The sequence below is a fragment of the Myodes glareolus genome, chromosome 27 (genome assembly GCF_982192425.1).
Source record: "Myodes glareolus chromosome 27, mMyoGla1.1, whole genome shotgun sequence".
Taxonomy (NCBI): Eukaryota; Metazoa; Chordata; class Mammalia; order Rodentia; family Cricetidae; genus Myodes; species Myodes glareolus.
The window spans coordinates 32,229,658-32,251,273 of record NC_142052.1 but is presented as its reverse complement, the minus strand read 5'-3'; the positions used below and the strand labels follow the sequence as shown (position 1 = coordinate 32,251,273).

Genomic DNA, 21,616 nt, shown 5'->3' with positions numbered 1-21,616 from the left:
AGAGAGAAAATAGATAGTAAGCAATTTTCTCACATGCATCATGATTTCACTGGAAAAAACTAGTATGCATGTAAAAAATTGTGTTCCTTTTGTTAATGGTGACTCCACCCTATAGGTGTTGGGGCTTATGTTTCTCCTGATATGATGGTTGCAGAGTATTCGCTGAGGGAGAAATTACCTGCAAATCAGTACACATGGTCTTCTCGAGGCCCAAGGTAAGTACAAGTAGTTCTTGGAAGTAATACATGTATTTGATTAAGCTTTATAACGTGGGAGAAGAGGTGGTTGTAGATAATAAATAGTAAGAGCCTTTTTTTTCAGCAAGTTTGATGCTTAAACTTTGGTGAAATGTGCTGTATTTTGTAAAGAATCACAGCAACAGATCTTATATTCATTTTGAAGTTATAATCTACTTTGAACACTTTGGGTGAGACCTATAAGCAATCAAATTCTAACTAACAAGTGTTAGTTTTCTGATACTATCTATCTTTTAGGCTTCCATATCAGTTAATCAAGACAATTCTCTACATACGTGCCCACAGGCCAACCCAAAGTAGACAGTTCCTACGACGCTAGGTGACAAAACTAACCACGGAAAATATTTTTCCAAATTCTTGATGCTTCATTATACTCATTTTTAGAATAGCAATTTAAGCATTTAGAAGTGCTTTATGATTAACTACTGTACAAGGATAGTGGAAAATTAACTTAACAAGAAAAGTTACATTTTAACTTTTTGTAGTTAGGGTCTTCCAGTTGTTAAAGACCTAGTGCTTATTGTGATTTTTGGTTGATACTGCATATGTTATAAACAAGAATGTAGAAATTATCCCTAAATCTTCACATCTGTTATCTAATTGATGGATGACATTTTGAAGATCATACTTTTATTCTTGAGATGATATGATCAGACACTGTTGTCTCTCCCTCGGCAATGTAACATGAATGTTTTTACACATTAATTGACACTTACTGTAGTCATACTTCAGATGGGCTCTGAATGTACTGCCCACAACCCATCTCACCAGTTAAGATAGGCACAATGCATCTGCTTTCTGTGGAACAGAAATCAAATCACCCTAGAAATCTTAGCCAGAATTCACTCACTTAGTGGAAGAATCTTAGTAGGAAATCCAACAACCTCTGTGCAGTTGTACCAAAGAGTTCTACAATAGCCTGCAATGGAATATAACAAAGGTATATTTATCTGGGGATAAACTCACAGGGTAGCAATCTACAGTCCTCTGCGTGCACTGGGAACTGGAACCAAGTCCAGTAGCAGAGCCATTTACACTTTTTGTCTGCACTTATAGTACATGAGATGATGCCCAAAGTGGTTTGATATCTTAAAGGCTATTGGCTGAAGGGCTTCCCACAACACTTCCCCTTTTTGTCTAAATAAGAGAGTTCTAAGCCTAATTAAAAAATAAAAACCTATATACAGTAAGATCAAGTATTGTCCTTAGAAAAGATGAGGCAAAACATACATAAAAATTAGAATTACAACCAGCATGAACAACATCAAATAGGAAGCATATGCTAAATGTTTCAATAGTTATCCTATTCTAAGGAGTCTTATATTAAAAATGGTTTGACTAAGTCATGAGAGGAAAATAGCTATGACTATCTAGTCTTCAACCCCATCAAAGAACTGAGAAGGGAAATAATATTACCTGATTAAATAGGAAGTGCAATCAGGCAACTGCCAAAAGGTACAAGAAATGACAGAGACAACTGGCTACCTGCATAATCACCTAAAGTCTCATTTGCAATGTTGGGGAAACCAACCTTGGCTAAAGTCTAGAGTATCTGACAGACCATTTTCAGAGGCAGGAAAATTTGAAAAACGGTCTTACCCTGTCTTGGCAAGCTTTGGGCAAGCTTTTTGCTTGTATCTTGCTTTCCAGGTTGGACACCATGCATTTTGTCAGTGTTAGAGGCAGGGGCAGTTCTTTGCCTAAAGGCCAGTTTTGCCAAGAAGAAAACAAGCTCCAAATGGAGTATCCTTGGTGCCCAATAGGTGCTTCTAGGAGCAATCATGTCTCATGTCAACAGAATCACAATTTAAATGCCATATTCTACAGTTCTTTAAAGTGTTTGAAGTTTACCTATTTATGCAAAATACAATCTCTGTGCATCTGAAGAACCTGGCTAACTATGAGTATGACAGACATGGATGACTATTGACCTGCTTAAAGACTAAGGCTTCCTATTAAAGAATTAAAACAATCTTTAAACCATTGTGCAGCAAATGAGGACAATGACCTCAAAGTGTAAGCAATATATCTAAGTATTGTGATCAGAGGTAGAAATGTATAATGCAATATGATGAGTATATCCTAAAATTACATTAATACATAAACTATCTTATTTATTTATTTATTTATTTTTATTGATACTTATTGAGCTCTACATTTTTCTCTGCTCCCCTCTCTGCCTTTCCCCTGCTTCAATCCTTACCCAAGGTCCCCATGCTCCCAATTTACTCAGGAGATCTTGTCTTTTTCTACTTCCCATGTAGATTAGATCTATGTAAGTCTCTCTTAGTGTCCTCATTGTTGTCTAAGTTTTCTGGGATTGTGGTTTGTAGGCTGGCTTTCTTTGCTTTATGTTTTAAAACCACCTATGAATAAGTACATGTGATAATTGTTTTTCTGTGTCTGGGTTACCTTACTCAAAATAATGTTTTCTAGCTCCATCCATTTTCCTGCAAAATTCAAGATGTCGTTGTTTTTTTTCCTGCTGTGTAGTACTCCATTGTGTAAATGTACCACATTTTCCTTATCCAGTCTTCAATTGAGGGGCATTTAGGTTGTTTCCAGGTTCTGGCTATGACAAACAATGCTTCTATGAACATAGTTGAGCACATGTCCCTGTGGCATGGTTGAGCATCCTTTGGATATATACCCAAAAGTGGTATTACTGGATCTTGAGGAAGGTTGTTTCCTAATTTTCTGAGAAATCACCACACTGACATCCAAAGGGGTTGTACCAGCTTACATTCCCACCAGCAATGTGGGAGTATTCCCTTTGCTCACAGCCTCTCCAGCATAAGATGTCATCAGTGTTTTAGATCTTGGCCATTCTTTCAGGTGTAAGATAGAATCTCAGAGTTGTTTTGATTTGCATTTCTCTGATGACTAAGGATGTTGATCATTTCCTTAAGTGTCTTTTAACCATTTTAGATTCCTCTGTTGAGAGTTCTCTGTTTAGGTCTTTACTCCATTTTTCTTTTTATTGGATTATGTGTTCTTTTGGTGTCCAATTTCTTGAGTTCTTTGTATATTTTGGAGATGAGACCTCTGTCTGATGTGAGGTTAGTGAAGATCTTTGCCCATTCTGTAGGCTGTCGTTTTGTCTTGCTGACCATGTTCTTTGCTTTACAGAAGCTTTTCAGTTTCAGGAAGTCCCATTTATTAATTGTTTCTCTCAGTGTCTGTGCTGCTGGGCTTACATTTAGGAAGTGGTTCCCTGTGCCAATGCATTCAAGTGTACTTCCCACTTTCTCTTCTATAACATTCAGTGTGTCTGGCTTTATGTTGAGGTCTTTGAGCCATTTGGATTTGAGTCTTGTGCATGGTAATAGATATGGGTCTATTTTCATTCTTCTACATGTTGATATTCAGTTATGCCAGCACCACTTGTTAAATATGCTTTCTTTTTCCATTTGATTTTTTTTTTGTCAAAAATCAGGTGTTCAAAGATGTGTGGATTGATATCCGGTTCTTCTATTCGGTTCTATTGGTCCTCCTGTCTGTTCTTTTGCCATTACCAGGCTGTTTTCAGTATTGTAGCTGTGTAGTACAGTTTGAAGTCAGGGATTGTGATGCTTCCAGAAGTTCTTTTATTGTACAAGATTGTTTTGGCTATCCTGGGTTTTTTTGCTTTTCCATATAAAGTTGAGTACCATTTTTTTCGAGGTTTTTGAAGAATTTTGATGGGCATTGCATTGAATCTGTTATGTAAACTATCTTAAGCAGAGGTAGAAACATGCATGCATACTATATGACAAAATAACTGCATAGGTACAAAAATATTACAAACAAATAGGAGCATATTCAATATAACAAACTTAATTTGAATTTGTATCTATACCAATGTAAATTTTCTGTAAATAATAGCTCACAAGTTATACACTAGTCTACCTATTATCCCATCCTATCTATTGCTTTTTTTCTTTCTCTTTTTTTCCAAAAGAGATTTCTGAGTCTACTTTATTTCCACCCCCAACCCTATACCAGTTATAATCAACCCCTAACAGATGTCCCTGACCAAGAGACCAAACTTTGTTGGGAAACATCGTTTTCTAGAATTACTTCCAGCTGTTAGGTGGGGCAATGGTATTTCTATGGGATCCTGTAAAAGCTAAAATGATGATTACGTTTCAGATTACTGTCTGGTACAATTGCAGATAGTCTCTGAGTAGTCGGTAGGGTATTTCTGAAATTCTTATTTGAAGTTCTGGCCAGAACTCTGTAAGAAGGTGCACCAACTCAGCTAGCCAAGTTGGAATCATCTTGAGCAGTTTGTAACCCAAAACCAATCTTAATGTGGTGCCATCAGCATAATGGCATCATGTCAGGTGGAATTGTTGTTGTGGTTCTTCATCTTCCTGGTGACTTCAAAGATTACTGCAGGAAAATGTATTGTTCATTGTGGAAAACTTAAACATTATTCATATAGACATGCTCAACGAAAAGGTACCATAGAGGCAAAAATAGGTATGGGGAGAAGCAAAATTTTTTGAAAGCATAGTTTTGATAATAGTAGTCCCTAGATTTTATTTTCCTTCTGTCCCACACCAGGTGGCTTCTGATATGAGATAGAAACTCTGAATTTTTCTTTTAACAACATGCTTGGATTTAGAGAAATAAAGTCACCATCCAACTCCATAGCCAGCTTTGATTTTTAATAATTGGTGACTACCATTATATGTATATAAATAATATCTTACACTGCACAGGATATGAGTATAAGTCAGATCTTCTTTTGCTTGGTGTTCTAGCTGGATAGTGATCTTTTCTTCTTTAAATATTTAGATGTCTAAGGTCTCTTGGCTTTTTGAAGATGGATATTTTCTTGTAAAGACAAGAAAAGAACCCTGTCCCTTAAGAGGTTTCCTTACAACCTGTGGATTGTCATCTCTGTGGATGAGCTGACATTTCTCTTTATCAAGAGGTTTCTCCTTTCAAACCAAATCTTGATTAATTTTGATGGTACCTATAGCTTTTCTTTTCCTGTGGAAATGAGCGAAACCTCTTCCCTTACATAGCACATCTCCTGGTTTCCATTCTGAAGCAACACATCCTTGAAATACACTGGCTGATTTAATTCAGAAGTTTTTGCTATTATCCAGTGTCTCTCCACAGCTATTGTTTATTAACATTAAGAAATTAGCTATTAGCCTTAAGAAAATTCAAGGTTAATCAAGCATTATACAGTCTTATTCTGGAGGTCTTTTTTCATCACTTTCTGTTTGTTTAACTTATCCTTTATAGTTTGATTTGATCTTTCTATAGCTTCCTGACTTGTGGGATTGTGTGGTATACCTGTAATATACTTTATATTATAATGAGCAAAAATTTGTTTTATTTTCTTAGACGCATATGCTGGATCATTGTCTGTCTGCATTTGTGGAGGTATACCCATGATGGTCATAACTTCTAGTAAATGTGTGGTTATCTAATCAGCCTTTTCTGAATAGGTATCAATGGTGTGGTCTACCATAACATGCCTGTGGGAAAATAGCTCTTACATCTTTATTTGTGACAGGGCATCGAACTGTGCTAGGTGTTACTGTGGTCTTACAGCTGGTAGGATAAGTGGTCAGAAGAGCTTCCGAATACACTGGAGTTGAATCTCCGGGCCCCACATTTGGGAGAGAACATCATCCAGTATGTTGTCCTCCAACCTACACAGGCATGCCATGACACCAGCATGCCTCCTGTTTCTTCTCTCTCCCTCTCTCTCCCCATCTCTCTCTTCTCTCTCACCTTTCTTCTCTCTCCCTCTTTCTTTCTCCCTGTCCCTCCCTTTCTTTCTTTGACACACACATACATACACACATGCACAGTATGATTTTAAAATTCTTTAATGTGGCTCTTAGAAAATTTCAAATTACATATAAGGCCCATGTTATGTTTCTGTTGGACAAAGTGAAAATTTTCTGGTATAGGTAAAAAATACCCTCATCAAGGAGTTAGAGCACTCAGATAGCTGACACATTTGACTTTCTCACATAAACAGATACATATACACAGAAATTTCACTTAAAAGGAAAAAGTAAGTGTATAGTGAGAAATTAGCCGTGTTTGGTCATTTTCCTCCCACTGCTACCCCATAATAATATCTTTGTCTTTTCTTTCTTTCTTTTTTTCTTTTTGGAATGGCTGCAAATATTGTATCATTTTGAAATGTAATTGTGACTTTAAGTATTGTGCATATCCAGCTGTTCTCACTCTACATAAACCTCTCTGCTTTCTGTTTAGTGCTGATGGGGCCCTTGGTGTGAGCATCAGTGCACCAGGAGGTGCCATTGCTTCTGTGCCTAACTGGACATTGAGGGGTACTCAGCTAATGAATGGGACATCAATGTCTTCCCCCAATGCCTGTGGGGGCATTGCCCTGGTACTTTCAGGTGAGGCTATTATTTACTATTCTCTTCTTTATTGTATACTATGTTTTCTGCAGTTCTTTGGTGATTGTATGGATAGAATTGTTGATGTCCAAGAGACAAAATAAGGTAAAAGGAAGAAAGTGATGTAAGGGATAATAGTCCTTTGATTGGGTATTCAGTCATCCAGAAAATACAATTTATTGACTGCGATTGATGATTATCAAATAAGAGTTTAGTTCTGGGGCTAAATCTATCCGTAGAATATCAAAAGTAACTTTGCTGATATGGAGCTACTTGCAAAAGGAAGAGTGTAAACAAATTCAAAATGTTTATACGACTCTATCAGCTGAAGAATGTTATTCAGTATTAAATGGGGCGTCACCAGGCCACTTAGGATTCAGGCTTCTGCCTCAAAGTGTCCCTCTTTTTAAGTCTTACCTTCCACCATGTCTTCTCTCTGAATATTCAGTTCTCTCTACCTGCAAATCCTTTATGCCATGGTTTGGATCTGAAAACTCATGTGTTCTACAAGACTCACCTACCGTTCTTCTGGATGGACACGATTATAGCTTCCTTAGTTTGCCTCATAGACTACCTGTTTGTTTTGTTTGCATATTGCAGTATTTTACAGATAACATGTCTGATGAGTTCTGAGAGGACAAATATAGTATATAGGATTTCTCCCTTAACAGTGAGTAATAGGCTGGCAGATTGTTGACCATAACTTTCTATGTTAAGAATCTTACTATACATTATAATCGTCTGGTACCTAGTCATTAAAGATTCTGAGCTGTAGTGAGACCTGTCTGGTGTTTTTGATTTGGTTTGCTTAAGTTCTACTGCTAATCATAAAGTATAATCTGGTTGAAAATTTCTTTCCCCAACCATAGGGCTGAATGTACAATATTTTAAAGAAAGTACCATTTGAATGTATCTAACATGTCTGGTTGGTGCATTCATGCCATCTCTACATAGCCTGCATTGACAGGACTGCATAGTCATACAACAGATTTTTCTTTTAAGTATTTGTATGATGCAAGCAATTTAAATCAACTGTTCTGTAAATTTTTAAGAAAACATTCATAAGTGAATGTTAAAAGAAGATTTAGCAGAAGAGTGTACATGTTATCTTGGGGAAGGGGGAATTTTCAACTAGTGAGTTCATTAACATTAATTTCTTAGTTTTGTTTTTGAATTTTAGGTCTGAAAGCAAATAATGTTGACTATACTGTTCACTCAGTCAGAAGAGCTCTAGAAAATACTGCAGTAAAAGCTGACAATATAGAAGTATTTGCCCAAGGACATGGAATTATTCAGGTATTGTCTGTGTGTAAAGTAATGATAAACCATCAAGATAATGCTGTATAGATTGCTCTGCGGTGCTGATTGAGCCTGTCTAAACTATGGAGTTGGCCGTTGTAGAACTATCAAAGGACACAAAGAGACTTAGTAGGCAAGAGGGAGCAGCTGCACTGAAATGAAGAAGCATGAGGGCATGTAGAGATGGTCAGGCAGAAGTCCGTGAGTGGCTTGGCTCACGTGAGAACAACTGCAAATGGAAAGTCGTCAAGTTGTGATTACAATGGTATTACTTTAAAGCGTGGTTTGCCATCTTAGGTGTGGAGATTAGGTTAGAGAACTGAATATAGAAATTAGCTTTGCTGCTAATGAACTTGATTCATAATTTGTTATAAAACCTTTTTCTTGACCCAGCCATTTATATTCTACCATTTATATTCTTTTAGGTTGACAAAGCCTATGACTACCTCATTCAGAATACATCATTTGCTAACAGATTAGGTTTTACAGTTACAGTTGGAAATAACCGTGGCATCTACCTCCGAGATCCTGTTCAGGTGGCTGCTCCCTCAGATCATGGTGTTGGCATTGAGCCTGTATTTCCAGAGAACACAGGTAAGTAGTAGGCTGCAGTAAGCAGAAGCTTTCATGTTTGTGACTTGAATGAATGGTAAATAGAAGAGTGCTGCTTGTCTTACGCTCTAAAGCAGTGGTTCTTAGCCTCCCTGATGCTGTGACCTTTAATACAGGTCCTCATGTGCTGACCTCCAACCATAAAATTACTTCATTGCAACTTCATAACTATAATTTTCCTATTGTTAACAATTGTAATTGTTTGTTTTCTTATGGTCTTCTCTTGACCCAAAGTGGCTGTGACCCACAGGTTGAGAACCACTACCCTAATGAGACGTTACAGTTTAATTAGTGATTATTTTAAAGCTTAATAGATTTGATGGGAAATGTTAATTAGAGATCCCAGTACCGTGGCAGTTCAGGCAGCATCTTGGCTATCCAGAAGACAGTGGAGCCAGGCCTTTAGTGGCCCATAGTTTTATTAAACTTGTTATAAAATTACAGATTCCTTTTGTGCCATATCTTATTCCTTCAGTAGAAGGCAGCACTTTGGGTTACTGTTAGAAGTAGAAGCAGCTGGGGTAGCAGGGCCATGGACATTGCAGCTCTACGGCATATAATTAAAGCTGCCATCACAGGTATGGCGGCTTATTTTACTCAGACGCTCTTCTCTGCATGCGGCAATATAGAACATCCACTAAACTCCTTATTTTAAGGGTTAGCAGTGTTGGATAAAAACACATATAAATCGCGGAAGGATACTAAAATATAAGGAAGACGCTGTGCTTTTATTTAAGTTGTAATTTGGATGTCATGTCTAATGCATTGTACAGCTGACCAAATTAAGTTGCTAAACTTTATTGATAGAGCATAGAACTTTTAAAATGGTTCCCAGGAAAAAGGGGAAATATTAATTTTATTTTTTTTTTAAATTCCAGAAAACTCTGAAAAAATATCTCTTCAACTTCATTTAGCTTTAACTTCAAATTCGTCTTGGGTTCAGTGCCCCAGCCATTTGGAACTCATGAATCAGTGTCGGCACATAAATATACGTGTGGATCCCAGGGGTTTAAGAGAAGGGTTGCATTATACAGAGGTATATTGTCATATCTTTTTTTTTTTTTTATATATACGCTTTGAAATGTTTTAAGAGTAAAAGTGATCTCTGGTGTGTTTTCTTTCTCCTTAAAAAAACAACTATGTATTTTTTTACTTGCCAGATTTTCTAGCTTTTCTCTACCCCTTTAAGGAGCTAATGTTGCATCCTTCTGTGAAGAAGGCTGGGGAAGACATACACAGTAAAGCCTTTTTGACCAGGCCTCTCTACTTTGTTAAACATAGCTAAACCTATACTCTAGTTAGCTTTACTATTTAGACAAAACATTTTTTAAGCATGGCAGTTGTAAGTAAACATAGTGTCATAACATCTTTCTCCTTCCAAAGTATTTATAATAGTTTTATTTTGTAGTAGAGAGTAATTAAAATGCATTTTAAAAAAATTTTGATGCCATATTGCCCATTAATTTCCATCATGGTTGGCTTATGTGAGTATTTGGACTTTGTTATATTTTAAGATTAGATTATTCTATGCTTGCATTATACCTTTTACTTCCTTTTTTACAACTTTGTTCATGGATGCTGAAACTTAGCATTCTTTCTTCAAGGTATGTGGCTATGACATAGCATCCCCTAATGCTGGTCCTCTATTCAGAGTTCCAATCACTGCAGTTATAGCAGCAAAGTAAGTAAGATGTTTAACTTACTATTATATTTAAATTGTTAATGCCCGTATGTGATACGGTATAGACTTGGAGGATTATTAGCCCAGAAGCTAATACTAGGAAGATTATAAGACAGAAGCAGGTAATTGGGTTCTGCTCCTTTCTAGATGGCATGTAGTTAGCTGTGCTGTTTGTATTAACTATGAGTAGTTGAGAGCCTTGGCATCTGCCCACACTTCAATGAAATGTTTTTATCCACATGGTGTACCAGTGACTCCATATTGCTCAGCTGAGCCTGCCTTCTTTTTGCCCGTTCTTTTATTACTCAGTAGTGATTCTTCATTCTTCCACTCCATGTGGCTTTACTTTCCTGTGTCTGATTATGCTCTTCTGATTTTTCTAGTTGATTTCTATATAATGACTCTTTATTTGTTCTACCAGCAAGCTCTCAAATAATGACTTGTAATTAATTATGAAAAAGCTTGGCCTTAGCTTAGGCTTGTTTCTAACTAACTCTTATAACTTATTCTAGTAATCTACTTTCTATCACGTGGCATTACTTCTCTTCCATCTTACACCTTCTGTTTCCTATCCTTCTGTCTCCTGTGCACCCAGGTTGTCCTCTTCCTTCTTTCCCTGGAAATCCTCCCTATACTTCCTGCGTAGGTTTTGGCTGTTCAGCCTTTTATCACACCAATCACAGCAAAAACAATGTGATACAGTGTACAAGTATCCCACAACAACCTTTTGTTTCCAGAATTCTTTTATCCTTCTTGAAATCATGGCATTCTGCTTTGATAATGTTCCTTCGTGCTTCAAACACAAGGGCACCCACTTCTTAAGGATCAGGTTTAGTTCTTTAAAAAGCCCACAATATACACAACTTACAATTATAGTCCCAGACAGCTTCCTGTCACTGACTATACCAAATTGCACATTTTTAGCTAGCTCCCTGACCTGGTTTCCTCAGCTTTTATGCATTTGTGCTATTTGTTCCTTTGCCTCATTTTCCTATCTATTAAATAATCAGACCTGTTTCTGGGCATCCTAGGTGAAGGGAGTTCCTTCTCTGTGCCCATTGACACCTTTTACCAGCTCCTAGACAGTCTTTGGCTGATGTGTACCAAGGTTTTAAAATTTAATTTACATCGTTTGATTGTGAGTCCTCTGTGGATATAAAATGTGTTTTACAATTCTAAATTTAATACTTTTGGGGGGGATGTTTGAGTAAATTATGGAATAGGCCTCAGCCAATGAGGTCTATAGCATAAAATTGAAGAAATTAAATTTAAAACATGGGAAAATTGTATCTTAGTTAAATTTTCAATTACATATTTTGTATACATCCAGTGGGACTTTAAAAAAGACTTTCAGTAATGTGCAGTTGAGGAAGTTTTCCCAGGTTCACTTTTAGGATCTAAGCCCTTTTCTATTTTCCCCTAACAATTCCTTTCTGAAGCTTGCTGTATTAAATGGTTTTCCTCTCCCCATCAGTTTTTATAGATCAAAGGGTCATGTTTTACTCATTGGCATATTTCTAGCTACACATCACAGTGCCTTATACATAGTAGGAACTCATTTCTTCTTGGCGAAATTGAGGACAGTGTGACTGCAGCATGTATTTTATTTCTAGTACGTAGAGTTACACATTTGATGCTTAGATTTCTTTGATTTCTTATGAAAGTAGTTCGTCTTTGGAGCATTTTGAAACGTAAACAAGGGCTTAATTTACTATCTGTTTCACCTGTACATCTGTAAGACTATTACTGACACGAATATAATTCGATTTTAGTATTTAGAAATCACTAGTTGAGTATCTGGTAATGAGAAAATCCTGTAAACTTCCTAAAAAAAAAAAAAAAAAACAGGAGAGAGCCTAAGCATTTTACTGTTTTTGTTGGAAGGTATCAAAGTAGCTTAGTGGAATCATCTGTGTGCTGCTGTCAGGTTAGATCTGCTGTGTTACATGATGAGGTTGTATTGTGCTTACTGTTTATCACCAGCTTATTGCAAGCTGGATCCAGGGTTTATTTGTAGGGAACTGTACTCTTGCATATGTTAGGAACATCTAGAGTGCCAATGAGTTTATTGTTTACATGTAGCTGTACTGTTAGAGTACCATGTTTAATATATATATATTTTTTAATTTTCAGAGTAAATGAGTCATCACATTATGATCTAGCCTTTACAGATGTACATTTTAAACCTGGTCAAATTCGAAGACATTTTGTTGAGGTTCCTGAGGGTGCCACCTGGGCTGGTATGTAATGTGACTGTGACCTTTTATTTTGTTAATGTATTTGAGAATTTGCACACTGGTAATAATGCACTATTGCTGTGTTGATTTCTTTCTAAGGGTTCTCAGGAGTTACTCCAACTGTTATCTTTTTGTATTCTAGTCTATGCTTGAGGAAGACTGCTTGCCTCTTCTCCTATAGAATACCTTGTCTAAACTCTGACTGACTTATTGAGAAAGAGGTAGCGTGAAATATCTTAACTGATACTATCTATGAGAATAGATAGTTATAAAATGCTTCCTCTAATTTAGGTCAGCCTTTGTACTCTTAAGAGTTTGGTGCACTAGTGACAGAAAGCTATTTGGGGCTGTAATTGTGAGTTGTCATTGTGGACTATTTTAAGACCAAGTTGTGTCATGGCTTAGTACAGCAGTATTTACATAAGGCCCCTTGGGGTTATATAGCTCAAGGCTTTGATAAAATTCAGTAATAGTACTAAAGAATAAAAACCTTACCCACAGGGCTGGAGAGATGGCTCAGAGGTTAAGAGCATTGCCTGCTCTTCCAAAGGTCCTGAGTTCAATTCCCAGCAACCATATGGTGGCTCACAACCACCTGTAATGGGGTCTGGTGCCCTCTTCTGGCCTGCAGGCATACACACAGACTGAATATTGTATACATAATAAATAAATAAATATTTAAAAAAAAAAAACCTTACCCACAGAAATTCCTCTTGTTTTTGCCCAGCCTTTGCAGTTTACTGGGTCTGTTTCCTTTGAAGAAAAAAAACCTTGTTTAGTGATAAATCAGTAAATATAATTCCCTTAGGATTTATTTAGTTGGTGTTGAAAATATTTCATGGTTGGGTGGAGGTTATTTTTATTATAAAACATTATTGAATGATATAGAATGAACATGTTTCCACATTTTTTCACAGTGTTAGATTACAAATGTTCTGGTGGTTTCTATTTCAGATCATTCAAAATATTGTCAGAATGCCATATATGTACTCAGAAGAGTGGATTGATTTCCCCTCTGTGCCCCCTTGTCTGTAAGAAATAAAATGAACTAATCCTTGCTTCAGTACTCTTGAATCGGAACAAGTGTTCTTTAAATAATCTTGCCTCCTGATTTTGGTTTGCCTCCAACCATGCAGTATAGTAAAGCTAATAAGCAGGTGTGGTTCTGATGATGATACTTTGGAGAAACTACTAGGAATACATACAAGAGGATGTAGTGTGGAGCTGCGGGCAGGCCTGCTTTTCCTCCCACCTGGCTCCCACATGGCTAGCTTAGCCCCGGAAATAACAACACACAAATTGTACTCATTTAAACACTGCCTGGCCCATTATCTCTAGAGAGTTAGTTACTGGCTAACTCTCACATCTTGATTAACCCATTTCTAATAATCTGTGTAGCACCACAAGGTGGTGGCTTACCGGAAAAGATTCAGCATGTCTGACCTGGTGGCTGGCTCCATGGCGTCTGCCTCATTGCTCTCTTCCCAGCATTCTGTTCTGTTTACTCCGCCTACCTAATTTTCTGTCTTATCAGAGGGCCAAGACAGTCTGTTTATTAACCAATGAAAATAACACATAGACAGAAGGCCCACCTACATCATCAAGAGGAAAAGAATAGGAAGAGAATTTAGACTTAATAAATGGTGATTGCTAAAATTATAATCCGCTTATTAGGAATTAGTTTGTTTTCTGACTGAAATGAGAGAAAGGAGAGATTTTTAAAGACTCTGGTTAGGATAATTGTGTGTAGATCCAGAAGTAGCTTTGTTTTTTTCCTAGTGTCTGAAGTTAGGATTGCTGTTCACTTAATAATGGTTTATTTCTTAGAGATTATCATGGATATGTATACTCTTTTTGAGGAAGCTTGCAGCATTCACTTGGAAATACCATTCTAGGGACTGGAGAGAAGTATGGTTAAGGGCACTTGCTGCCCTTCCAGGGAGACCTGGGTTTGATTCCCAGAACCCACATGGAGGCTCCCAACCATTTGTAGTTCCAGTTCCAGTTCCAGCGTAGCTGTGACTTCAGGCCTCTGCAGGCACCAGACATGCAGATGATGTGCAGAATACTGTACATGCGTACAAAACCTACATATATCGAATAAAAATAAGTCTATAAGTAATAAAGAAAATACCGTTCTATTTTTATTATTTCCTAAAAAGTAAAAGTTATTTTAAAAAAGTGAACATTTTAATTCTTAATCAGTTTAAAATTAACTTTCTTTCTTCATTTTAGAAGTTACTGTGTGTTCATGTTCTTCTGAGGTATCAGCAAAGTTTGTTCTTCATGCAGTACAGCTTGTGAAGCAGAGAGCATATCGAAGTCATGAATTTTATAAGTTTTGTTCCCTTCCAGAAAAAGGAACACTGATTGAAGCCTTTCCTGTCCTGGTAAGTTTGACAGGTTCAGATTCAGATAAATCCCTTTTCTTTTGACATGGGCTAAGACTTTGTAGTTTCTGCCTAGAGTATGTAAGAGATTCATATTTTGTTCATACCTCACAGGTGAAGTAGGATGAAAGGTAGTTTAATGAAGAATACTGAAAACCAGGGCTGGAGAAAGGGCTTGGGGGTTAAGAGTTCTTGCTGCTCTTGTAGAGTACTTTGCTTCAGTCACAACACCCACGTGGCAAGCAACTTACAATCACATGTCATGCCAGTTCCGAGTTATCTGCTGCCCTCTCTGACTACTTCACACTGGGCAAGCACCACATGCAAGCAAAACACTCATATACATAAAATAAACAACTATTAAAGCAAAGAGTACTGAAAACCAAGCCAGTTATCATAGTGCTTAACTGTAATCCCAGGAGACAGAGGTAAGGAGATCTCTGAATGTTTCAGACCAGCCTGATTTACATAGTGCGAATCTATGCCAATAAATAAAATGTAAGCTGTGTTTCAAAAGTGAATTTTATTCCTCTACTCTCTCCTTCTTAAAGTTGTAGAACCCAGGTCTGTGCATCTCAGGCAAGTGCTCTTTAACTGAACTATACCCCAACCTATATTCCTATGTCTTTGAACTCAAATACTTCAAAAACAAGTTCTAGTCATGTCTGCTTTATATCTGGACCTTCATTTTGCTTTGTTAGCACATAGATTAGCCTGCAGATTGTTTCCTTATGTGAGACTTTTCTACAGTGACATTACTAATTAATGTCCCCCTGTTGTGTCTCTGTGAAGTGGTTTGATTTCCAGATAAAACTGTTGTCAGGTCTCTGTTTTCACCCATATTAGAATGACTGGTTCTTTCTTCAAGGTAGGTAGTGAATGTGCTGCTGTGCTTTCTAGACCTTTTCGTCTGGGTTTTCTCTTCCTGCTCTCTCCTGTGTCTCTGTTACTTTCTGTGGGGCGGTGTTAGTATTTATTCATCTCTTTAGATGTGCTAGTGCAGCAGTGCTAGAGTACACTTTTCAGTTTTCATAGGAGAAGCAAGGATGTGACGATAACTTGCTACTTCAGTTGCCAGGTGGCTGTGCTGTGAAAACAAAATTTATTCATACCTATTGAGTATGCTTTATAAATTTTATAATATTCTTTCTCATCATTAATGTAAATGTCTTTAAATTGGTCCTATGTTTTTTTAATTGTTAATGATTTTAAAAGTATTGGATTATTAACTATTTAAATGTCTTATCTATACCCACCCATGCAATTATAATTTGTTGAATGCCTAGCATAAATGATAAAATCTTTAATTTTCTTGCTGCAAATAAAAATTTTGTTTTGAAACAGGTAATATTTGGTGGTATGAAGAATTAGAAAACAGATTTATTCTTTAACATTCTTATTTTTATTTGCAGGGTGGAAAAGCAATTGAATTTTGTATTGCTCGTTGGTGGGCAAGTCTTAGTGATGTCAATATTGATTATACAATATCATTCCATGGAATAGTGTGTACTGCGCCACAGTTAAACATTGTAAGTATTATAACATTCTCATCATTTCTAGTGTAATTTGTGTTATGAAGAATAATTTCTGTGGTAGATGTAAACCTTAATGGGGAACTAATAAAAAATCAAATAAATCTATATATATTCATTCATGAGTATTTAAATATTTGTACTACATAAACTTATTTTAGAATCAAAGTAATGTCTTAATGTTTGAAAAATTAATTTTTAAATATCTTTTGTAGCATGCATCTGAAGGAATCAATCGTTTCGATGTTCAGTCCTCCTTAAAGTATGAAGATCTGGCTCCTTGCATTACTTTGAAGAGCTGGGTCCAAACACTGCGGTATCTATCACTGTTTTAAGAATTACAAAAGCTGACTGTTAATAGGAACAATGTGAGGTTTTTGGGGTGTTTTGTTTGTTTTCTTTGTAATTTTTTATCTATGTGCTGCTAGCGATAAAAAACAAAATCCGGTTTGATTTTGCAGCCTAGGAATCCTCTTTGGTTTCCAAAAGGTGACTCAGCATTGCTTTCTACCCTCACTGGTCCCATCAGCTCTGCTCTCACTGTATGTTGATCATTTCGCTTGTTGACATAAACAAATTATCAGTTGAGACTGAGACGGGTTCAAGGCTAACCTGGAGAAGTTAGTGAGACCCTGTCTCTTCTTATCTGTAGAGTATTCACTCTCCATGCATAACACCCTCAGTTTAATCTCAGCTATTACAGCAAAGCAAGTTAACAGTGCCCAATTTTTATTTTGTGAATGCATGGTTCACTGTTGGTAGAGAAAAATTCAATATTGGAAAATCCCATTGACTGGTAGAAGAAATTTGTCTCCTGAGTGTGTATGCCATAACCCTTGTGGAAGCAGGAATCTGCAGTCTTGGTGTTCTGCTGCTAATACCTCGGCAGTGTCATTTCCTCAGGACAAGGGCCCATGTCCCTGGCGTGTGACGGGGCCCATGCCATACTTATGCAGCAGCACCAGCAGGTGGGGGTGGTGGGGAATGTCTGGATCAGAGCTGTTCTTTCACTGTTGTTGGTAGTCACCACCTGAGTGCTGGAATTTGGCTATGCTAAGAGCTCTTTGGTAACATTTTAAAATGTTTTTGATGATAAATTTTTGTAATATTGCAGTGATTCAGTCAATATGGGGTGCATATTAATAATTAAAATATGTGATTTACTAAAAAAGGCAGTTTTAAGAGTGGTCTTCTCAGCTGGCATACTTAACTGCTTTCTCTGTATTGCTAAATGAAGTCTTGAATTAATTCAGTGATGCAGTTGCCTTATTACAGCCCAGTAATTGCAAAAACCAGACCTTTAGGATCAAGAGATGTTTTGCCAAATAATCGCCAACTTTATGAGATGGTTCTGACATACACCTTTCATCAGGTAAGTGTTTTCTAGTAAAATACACCTGTACAGGAAACTTCTGCTTTATAGTCTATGAAATCACAGATGGAATGACATCTCTTGTCTTGAGTCTTAGGTTTTTTTTAATAATTTTACTTTTTTTTTTTGTTTTTTGTCGATATGACAAACAGCAGGAGTAAAAATGCATAAAGGAAGGAGTTGTTACTCTGCCACACTGTTTCAGAGGGTTTAGCCTGTGCTCCCTTGGCCTCTTTGTTTCTGGGCCTGTAGTCAGGTAATACACAATGGCATCAGGAACATTTAATGGAGGCTGCTCAACTCACAGAGGACAGGAAGCAGAGAGGAGGAGACCAGAAACTAAAAATTAGAGCATGCCTGTTGCCACCCAACTTTGTCCAGCAAGGCCCTACCTCCTAGAATTTCAATCATCTCCAACACAGCATCACCAGCAGGATATCAACCATTCAGCATATATGGGAGATACTGTATATCCTGACTACAACAATGCCCTCTGTGAAGAATCAGTAGTGAAAGTAATTGAGACCATTGTAAATGTTGCATCCAGGGGATTTTTACAGTTCATATTATGTTTACTTTGTTGAAACATTATGTAAATTTAGCTTTCATGCTACAGAATGGTATAGGTTAGAGTTAAGGTTAGGGTTAGATTCCAATTTTATAAAGAGATTAGAGTATATATGTTGGAACTATATATATTTGTTAGGAGTGTGTGTGTGTGTGTGTGTGTGTGTGTGTAGGCTTGTGTTTTTTAAAGTTTGCAAAAGTTATTTAATGCCAAGATAGTAGCTATCCTGTACTTTGAAAAAATTGTTTATAAGAATGTATTTTGAATACTTTTTAATGAAACAGTATAATGGTATTATAAATTATATATAAACCATGACAAGTAATTGGTTTTTTTTTTCTTAATAGCCTAAGAGTGGAGAAGTAACACCTAGTTGTCCACTTCTTTGTGAATTGTTATATGAGTCAGAATTTGACAGCCAACTCTGGATTATTTTTGATCAGAACAAAAGACAAATGGGCTCAGGCGATGCCTATCCACATCAGGTATAAGTTGTAAAAATAATTAATAAATCCCAGATTTCTTGTTAAGTTAAAACACTTGAAAAGTTTTTAAAGATAAAATTTGCACTCAATCTTTTTACACCTACAGAAATCTCTTTTGCTCTGGTAGTCATTAAGGGACCGACTTGACAACTTTTCTGCCTTACGCTAGAGGATGTTGCTTACAAACACTGCCAGCAGAGTATTTTTAGTGGAGGAGAAGGGACTGCAGCCAGGACTTTGCACAAGCTCAGCATGCACTGTCATGAGATTAGACCTGTTGTCCCAATATAGCTCTTTGTTGTACTTCCCCCTCCTGCACACGCTTCTGCCTAGTTAAAGAGAGATAGTGAATGAGGAGTGTGAGACTGTAAAGTGGTCCCAGATCTGAGTGGAACTCTGGGGTTACTAAAGCATCGGCCTGGTGGTTTCAGTGTATTAATGCCATCAGATCTGAAACTGTACTGAGCATTGCACTGCATGCCAGGCACTGTGCTTTCCACAGCCATTGAATGGAAACAAAGAATCTCTTGGCATGTGAGAAATTTCTTGGAAATTTTGTCTCTAACTCAAATTGTATTTAAAGAAATGAGATATTGGGGCTGGAGAGATGGCTCAGAGGTTAAGAGCACTGACTGCTCTTCTAGAGGTCTTGAGTTCAATTCCCAGCAACCACATGGTGGCTCACACCCATCTGTAATGAGATCTGGTGCCCTCTTCTGGCCTGCAGGCATACATGGAGGCTGAACAATGTGTATATAATAAATAAATAAATCTTTAAAAAAATGAGATATTTTTCCTGAAATGCTCATGAATTTTTTGCTGAATAGTGACAATAATTTATGGAAGTTGTTGCATTTGCTCATTTAAGGAGTTATCCCAGTTTTCCTCGTCAAGCAAACAGCAGTCTCATCGCTGTAGAATGGAATGTTGCAAGGCATACTTGGGTTACCTCTCCTGTCTTCTCAGAAGACACTGTTTCTGCTGAGTACAGTATCCCTATTTCATGAACATGTTGGCATTGCCGAATGTAGCTTTATATTTCTTGATTTTTATTGGCTCTCTGTTTCCCCTGCTTGTTATAAAGAGATGTGACACTTCACAGTTAAAATTCAAAGTTTGCATATATATGAATGTATATTTTAGAAAATCTGCAGCAACTTTTGACTATTTGTTTCTGATGGCCCATGAACAAAAATACTGCTTTTTTAAGTTGTGTATAAATATTACTTTTTAAAGTTGTGTATAAATATTGGTTATGTGAGTGTGTTGCTATCCTGTGGTGGAAAGAATGAGAACACTGGAGTCAGACCTTGCTTGACTTTCATTTTTACTCTCTGTGTGACTCTGGGCAAGCCTCCTGATATTCCTGGTTCTGCGTGCTCACTAGCACCCTAGACATTTTTGTATAGATAATGTCTTGTACTTTGTGCACATTCTGTAAATGGAAATGTCTCTTTTGTCCTTTTATTGTCATTTTATTGAACTAAACTTAGTTTTTCCAAATATTTTCTTTTTTAGTATTCTTTGAAACTGGAGAAAGGAGATTATACAATTCGACTACAGATTCGTCATGAGCAAATCAGTGATTTGGATCGTCTTAAAGATCTTCCGTTTATTGTTTCTCATAGGTTGTCTAATACTTTGAGCTTAGATATTCATGAAAATCATAGCCTTGCACTTCTAGGAAAGAAGAAATCAAGCAGTTTGACATTACCACCTAAATATAACCAGCCGTTCTTTGTTACTTCCTTACCTGATGATAAGTAAGTGATGTTGATGAATGATGTTGTGGGTCATGTGTTAGTCTAAATTTATTGTTTACTAGCGTTTTAGCCTGAAGTTATTTTTCAGTTTTATTTTTGAAAATTTGTACGTGGGAAATTTTTCAGTATGGAATTATTTTGATGGTTTTCCTCTAAGTATTTTTGTGAAACTTTGTCTTTTGTTGCTTTTTCCCTTTTTAATTTTCTCATTAGAATACCTAAGGGGGCAGGACCCGGATGCTACCTTGCAGGCTCCTTGACACTGTCAAAGACAGAGCTTGGGAAGAAAGCTGTAAGTACTAGTGTTCTAACGGAAAGTACCTGTTAACCTTGCCCGTCTCTTTGAAGATGGCCTTAAAGGGCACGCTTCAGATGGGTAAAGGAGACACGGGGGGGGGGGGGGCAGGGTAATTGTTGCTTTTCTTTTTCTTGAGCTATTAGTGAAGGTGAATTAATATTTGGTGTGTATTTAAATGTGTCATTGATAAACAGTTTATATTCTTTCCTACAAGCCTATACCTCATGTCCTGAACCTAGTCTGACTCAGTACCTAATCTTCCTGAGATCCAGGTCATAATTGGCTGAAATAAATATAAAATTACAGCATACCTTACAATTTTGATCAACATATTGTAGAGATTGGAAAGAGTCAGATTCTCTTCAACTGTTTATAAAAGCCAATCTGAGGAATTTTTGCCAGTGGATATTGGCTTTCATGTTTGTACAGACTTGTTGAGATCTTGTATAATTATGTGGGCAGATGTAATGTTTCTTTTGGTACTGTGTTTTATAGTTTTAAAAAGATGTTTTTTATTTTAGAGATAATGCTATTTCAGCCTTATGGGCATTTGTTTCAGGTTTTCCCATCTGTTTTCATTACAGATTTGTCACACAGAATGATGTTTATGTGGATCTGTCACCTTTATGACCTATGGGTCATTTATTGTAAACCCAGTTAGAGTTGTCATTCTTACATCTTTGCATTTCTCATTAGTGTTAGTTCAAACCAAACTATGCAAGTCTGTTTAACCTAATACTGG

The 21,616-nt window shown here is 36.9% G+C and overlaps 1 protein-coding gene across 3 annotated transcripts in view; it reads left to right on the top strand.

The window, feature by feature from the left end:
• Positions 1-21,616, top strand: part of Tpp2 (tripeptidyl peptidase 2) — a 67,493-nt gene that overhangs the window by 28,227 nt on the left and 17,650 nt on the right. For all 3 annotated transcript variants that reach the window (XM_048455986.3, XM_048455987.3, XM_048455988.3), the window contains exons 10-23: positions 116-215; positions 6,489-6,637; positions 7,818-7,933; positions 8,362-8,530; positions 9,427-9,584; positions 10,153-10,229; positions 12,363-12,469; positions 14,702-14,856; positions 16,269-16,385; positions 16,604-16,704; positions 17,664-17,760; positions 18,676-18,813; positions 20,332-20,576; positions 20,790-20,868. In XM_048455986.3, the coding sequence (XP_048311943.2) occupies positions 116-215; positions 6,489-6,637; positions 7,818-7,933; positions 8,362-8,530; positions 9,427-9,584; positions 10,153-10,229; positions 12,363-12,469; positions 14,702-14,856; positions 16,269-16,385; positions 16,604-16,704; positions 17,664-17,760; positions 18,676-18,813; positions 20,332-20,576; positions 20,790-20,868 (1,808 nt within the window). The remainder of the gene's footprint in view (positions 1-115; positions 216-6,488; positions 6,638-7,817; positions 7,934-8,361; positions 8,531-9,426; positions 9,585-10,152; positions 10,230-12,362; positions 12,470-14,701; positions 14,857-16,268; positions 16,386-16,603; positions 16,705-17,663; positions 17,761-18,675; positions 18,814-20,331; positions 20,577-20,789; positions 20,869-21,616) is intronic.